General features: G+C 38.9%; 1 protein-coding gene across 1 annotated transcript in view; it reads left to right on the top strand.

The window, feature by feature from the left end:
- kiaa0355 (KIAA0355 ortholog) overlaps positions 1-5,732 on the top strand; it is a 41,501-nt gene that overhangs the window by 15,908 nt on the left and 19,861 nt on the right. Inside the window, exon 2 of the mRNA XM_015380719.1 lies at positions 3,367-4,733. Coding sequence (XP_015236205.1) covers positions 4,245-4,733 — 489 coding nt within the window. The 5' untranslated portion in view covers positions 3,367-4,244. The remainder of the gene's footprint in view (positions 1-3,366; positions 4,734-5,732) is intronic.

Genomic DNA, 5,732 nt, shown 5'->3' with positions numbered 1-5,732 from the left:
CTGAAATTATACATTTCCTGATATGCAAAATTACCCCAGTCGATGTAAAGAAAATTGGCTGATGAGGGTCTGCTATGATGACTTGTGCATATCTAATTTGTTAGGATGTGTTGAAATACATTTTTAAGCTTGTCAGTAGAGTTCCACTACTTTAGAGTCACATGTTAGTTGACACAGTTGTACACCTATATGATAAACAAGAGGAAATCATTCTTGGTACTGGATTTACTGCATACCCATATCCCCTGTAACTCTATGCTTGACATATTCTTTTTTTTTTTTTTGGTGGCGACAGGGAGCTTGACGCTGGAAACTTAAACCCCCCTCCTGTTAAAAGTTTAGCAGCTGACATGTATGGCGAGTGGGGGAAATAGTGCTAACATTAGCCCCAAGCAGCTCCAGTTCAAGGAGGGATATTGAAGTGGGCTGGCACTGATCCAGTGCATCCAAACCAAGACTTCCATCACACGTTTGTTTGGGTGGGATGTATAATATAGTTTACTCTGCCGCTGGAGGCTGGCGGCTACCAGAGCCAGCCTGAGAGGCCAGGAGACATCATTAATATTGATAGCATGTCTTCTTGTTATGCTATAACCTCTGTTTACAAGGTCTTGTTGCCAGGCCGGAAATGTAGACCACTGACACTTTCTAATGAGGTTACCCAAATAAAGGGGTGTAGAGTTCTTTCAGAACAGGGATCCTGCTCTGCTTAAGCTTAATGGACCGTGACTTGCTTATATTGTTACTTCTAGCTGTGCAAAGGCGAAACAAAGGCAAAGATTTTCACTTACTTAATCGAAAAAACACATGAAACAGAATAAAATTACTGTGAACCATATAATAAAACAAGACTCGTCTATTTGTTTTAAGGTTTGATATTATAAATGTTATGGAAGTTAAAAATGTTGAAGTAGAGATGAATTTAGAGACAAGGAAAGTGCTTAAACTCTAAGCTTTTCATGGCGATTTACTTTATCTTTCTTAAAAAAAAAAAAAAATAAAAAAAAAACTATGTATCCCAGACAATTGCTTTTATTAATATTTTTTTTTATGAATCCTTTGTGATTTGTGCTTAAACCAATAACAGTTGTTAGAAGGCAAATGATGCTGGTATCTATTATTTATAGATGTTATAAGGATTGAACTAATGTGGGATCGTTGCATCCTTAATTGGAAGTAGTTTTTAAGTATCCTTACTAGTGTGTAGTTTGTTTGCCCTTTATGCTGTCTCTCTGTACTTGATGAGTTAACATTACTTAATCTTTCTTCTTATATCATTATCTTGGGATACGGAAGATGACGCTACCATATTTATCTAGAGAAAGCATTGGATACAGAGTTCATCACTCCAGGCTAGGTATGGCCTGGTTTATTGTTTACCCTGCAAAGGCTGATATCCTATTAACTATGTAAACCAGCAGACATTGTGGGGCACCTTGCAGATACTCGCTGCGCCTGTAATCCAAGGGATTAAGAAGCCTGCACTCTTGCACCAGATAACTTCTCTGAGCCTTCTTTGGAATTGCACCTGAGTTTGCTAATCTTTTAAATTGAATTTAAAACCATCCTGATATTTTTTTTGTCAATTGTTAGGCAAAAGAAAATACTGATTTTGCAACCAATGCCTCATCTGGATTTCTTAATTTTGTTGTTAGTTTTAAAATACCTAGTTTTGCTCTAAGATGGCCGTTATTTGCAGTCGAACTTGTTGATATTGCCCAAATCCCAATGATGGATCTATATCTGTTGTACAGCTAAAAGAGGTCTGCTGAGTGAATGAAAAATAGCTTTTGTTGATGAAATGTAACCTGAAGCGTTGCATTTATTTGTTATTTGATCCTCATGTTGTCTAAATATATGATGACACTGATGTGGCACATCAGACCAGCACTTATTGGATTATTTGGACAATTAATCACAGGCAGACCTAGACAACCATCTGGGTAAAGTGTGTCTCTAAAATGCTTATCCTTAAGGAACTTTAAAAGATGATAATCGAGGTGCAAAGTTAAGCTTATGAAGTGTTAAAGTGAAAAGAAAAAAACCCTGCCCCATTCCTTCAGTAGGTTTCCATCAGCTCTGATCCTGCACTCAGTCAGTGGTCCCACAGATAAGGGTGGGCTGATCTTATTTCTTGCTTGCCGTTTGTGAACGGAAGTGAGGTTTAGAGGTCAGGAGGGTTTCTGGGGGAGATGTGTAATAGAAGCTGCTGCACATGTGGGGCAGCAACACAGCTGTTTAGCCCACAGTGGGATGATGTTATCTAGTTGGGGGTAGTTTTTTCCTTTTTCTTTTTTTTTTTTTTACTTTTATCCAAACATGGAAACCTCAGCATGGTGCTAAAAGATAATGGTCTGCTTTTTACTGACTCAAAAAGTTTTGCAAGCGCATGCTTATTTATGTATTATTTATGAAAGATTTGGGGTTTGCTATTATTAATAAAACCTTTTTTCTTTTTAATTCTACCTCACCCATATAAATACAGTACATATGTTTGTAAATTAGGCCACAAACTGTTTGTTGTTGGAAAATTCAAATTACATTTCAGTTTAAAAAAAGGAATGACGTGGAATGTTCTTTGGTTTAGACAGTGCAAAGTATTTGACATCTATTCAAGTAAAGAGGCCTCAGGGATATGGACAAGCCTGACAGAATAGGAGGATTGTGACTCCCACTATGAATAACTAAGACTACACAGTGTGTTCCAACAATGGTGTCTAGCAGGAATGTCTCTTTGCTGCTGTGTTCTGCTACATCAGACGCTGCTTGGGAGTTTTTTTAGCAATATGTAGGGAGAATTTGGTAATAGTTAAAAAAACAAGCAGCTTTACACCACAGCATTGTTTTCCACTGTAATAATGTACTAATATATTAATGTAGAGTTCAGAGAATTGACTTGTTTCACAAACAGAGGGAAACATTTTGTGCCGTTAATTTACGATTTAAAAGGCAAGAACATTTAGGGGTTAACGGTGTGATGAAATACAAGAAGTTTTAACCTTGTGTTAAGTAAAAAAAAAAAAAAAAAAAAACAGGAACACGATTCTTGCATAGTAAATGGAAATAGATGAAGATTCTCTTGTGAAATAAGGAGTATCCATCAACATCAGACTTTAGTCTCAGTTTAGTGATTTTCACAAAGGTGAGCAATAAATAATCTCTTCATTTACACATTGTTATGATCCATTTATAGCATTTCAGACAATTAACATTTTTAATATCTTTGTAAATGACCTTAGGATGTAATTGCTTTTGATTGTTTTTATGTGCATTGCGTCATTGAAGTAGATGAAATGAAGCCCATCCTTCCTCTCTCGTACATGATGTTAACCCTATCTTCTGTTGCTCTGCCTTTTCCTCCCACAGGAGATGACCTAGAGGCCTTACAGATACATTTGTGCTCTTGTCGCTTTAATCTGCATCCGCAGAAAACGGCGAGATCTAGGAGCACACTTGTTTCCTCCGCGGGTAATATCTACCTCAGCCAGCAGACGGGGGACAAACCAGCACGCAGCTCTGAGACTTCAGACCGGCAGACAGAGCCAACAGCTGGCCGTGCGCTCACTGCCTGCAGCTCTCCTGTTCTGTGAAGAGGATTTAAGACGGACTGGATCTGTCTGCCTTTTTGCTCCCACTTAAAAACAAACGGTCAAATCTTGTTACTCCAGAATTTATTTGATTTTTTTTTAAAATAGTGGTTTCTTCTTTTTTTTCCCTTTTTGCTGTTGACCAGTGTGTCTTTTTCCATGGATGCATTTTTTGCGTTTGGCTTTTAAACAAGTTTTCTACTTTTACTAGTGTAAGCTGGTTTAAAATTATACATGTAAATACATATGTGAATGTTGTATACTGTATTAGGAGTATTTTTCTCATTCAGAAGGAAAGTTAATGCACTTTAAACCTTTGCTGTGATACTTTTCCTTCTCTGTTATGGTTGTTTTTTTGAACCTGGAAATAGAGAGGCTGGGGCGTGTCTCGTTCTCTAAGCTAACCATGAAATATCTGCAGCCGGGCTGCATGTAAACATTTAACTCAGCCTGTCAGCGTTTTTTTTTCTTTCTTGCCACTTTACAAGGCGACACTGGGATGAACCTCTGGCAGGTGGAATCCTTGAGCTGTCTCTCGACTTAACTTGACCAGTTTAAGGACTTTTGGACTAAGTGTTTTTGTAAGACTGGCCCAGACCGCTTCGTGTGGAAAGCAAACTAGGGCAGACAGAAGCTTCCGGTGCTGTTGCACCACCTATGTATTGTTGTAGTGCACAGGAAAGTAAAATGGACTACAAGCGTCGCTTTTTGCTTGGCGGGTCCAAGCAGAAAGTGCAGCAGCACCAGCAGTACCAGATGCCTGAGCTAAGCCGGACCCTGAGCGCCTCTCTGACTTCTTCGCCAATGGGCACTGGGGTGGGCATTCCTGGCAGCTGCCACCCACCTTCCTCTGGCACCACAACCGCCGTTGCCGACATCCAGCAAGGCATCTCCAAATACCTGGATGCTCTCAATGTGTTCTGCAGGGCCAGCGCCTTCCTTACAGACCTGTTCAGCAGCGTGTTCAGGAACTCTCATTATTCCAAAGCAGCTATGCAACTGAAGGACGTGCAGGAACACGTCATGGAGGCAGCCAGCAGGCTGACTGCAGCAATAAAGCCAGAGATCGCCAAGATGCTGATGGAGCTGAGCGTCGGGGCCGCTAATTTTAAAGACCAGAACGACTTCAGCCTGCAGGACGTAGAGGTATGTGCTCACACATCATCAAGGCCTCTGCATATCATTTTTGTTAATTCATGACCAAAGCATATTCAAATGTAGTAGAAACTTTAATTCATTCATTTAAACAGAGCAGTGCAAATTCATGACTAGTTTAATCCTTTAAACGTGTCAGATTTGTCTAGTTTGCTAATTCTTATGTCGAGTTTCAGACATGTTAATTGATGTAATGAGAGGATGAACTGAAATACAAAGCTAAAACGTTCAGATCAAGTGCTAGATGAGCCATAATGAAAGAGTATGTTCTCTTTTCAAATGATAAAGTGTTTATCAATGATCAATTTAAGAAGGAATATATGAGAATCACCCTTACAGCATACCTTATTTTGACTTTAAAGGCGAGAGAAATTAAGGTGAGATATCAGAATCCAGTCAAAATATTTTGCTCTTTCAATCTCAAGGAGATATTTGTTTGTTTTTTTTCTGAAAAACATTTATAGATTTTTGTAAAGCAGCACATTGTCTGTGTGTCTGGCCTTGCTCTGTAACCCAATGGTACATAACATCACATACATGTTATATCTTACTCATGTTTTATCTTTGGGATGCTGTGCTAAGAGGCTTAGGCTGTCATAAGGCGGACTCTATGAATGAGTGTTTCCTGGTTTAAATAGGGCTCTTACGCCCAGTGTCAGCATCTCTGAGGGTGAGGCGTGAAAAACAAGAGGGATGTGAGAATAGCCGCCACATTTTGCTACCATAAAGACTGCACCGTATCTGCAGGCTTGCATTTGATGATATGGAGGCGGATATTGTACGCTGAGGTTACTTCTTTGGAGAATAAACAATATATTAACTAAATGAGTTTAAAACAACAAAGTTTAAATGGGATATAGGTATGGCTGGAACATCTAATCTGACTAATTGTGATTAATTGATTATTGAAATAATTTTCAACTAATTTAGTAATCGATTATTCATTAACTGGAGTATAGAGACTCTAAAACATGCCTTTAGCTGACAGGG

This window comes from Cyprinodon variegatus, unplaced genomic scaffold, assembly GCF_000732505.1.
Source record: "Cyprinodon variegatus isolate N-32 unplaced genomic scaffold, C_variegatus-1.0 Scaffold220, whole genome shotgun sequence".
Classification (NCBI taxonomy): Eukaryota; Metazoa; Chordata; class Actinopteri; order Cyprinodontiformes; family Cyprinodontidae; genus Cyprinodon; species Cyprinodon variegatus.
This window is presented reverse-complemented; position numbering and strand designations above follow the sequence as displayed.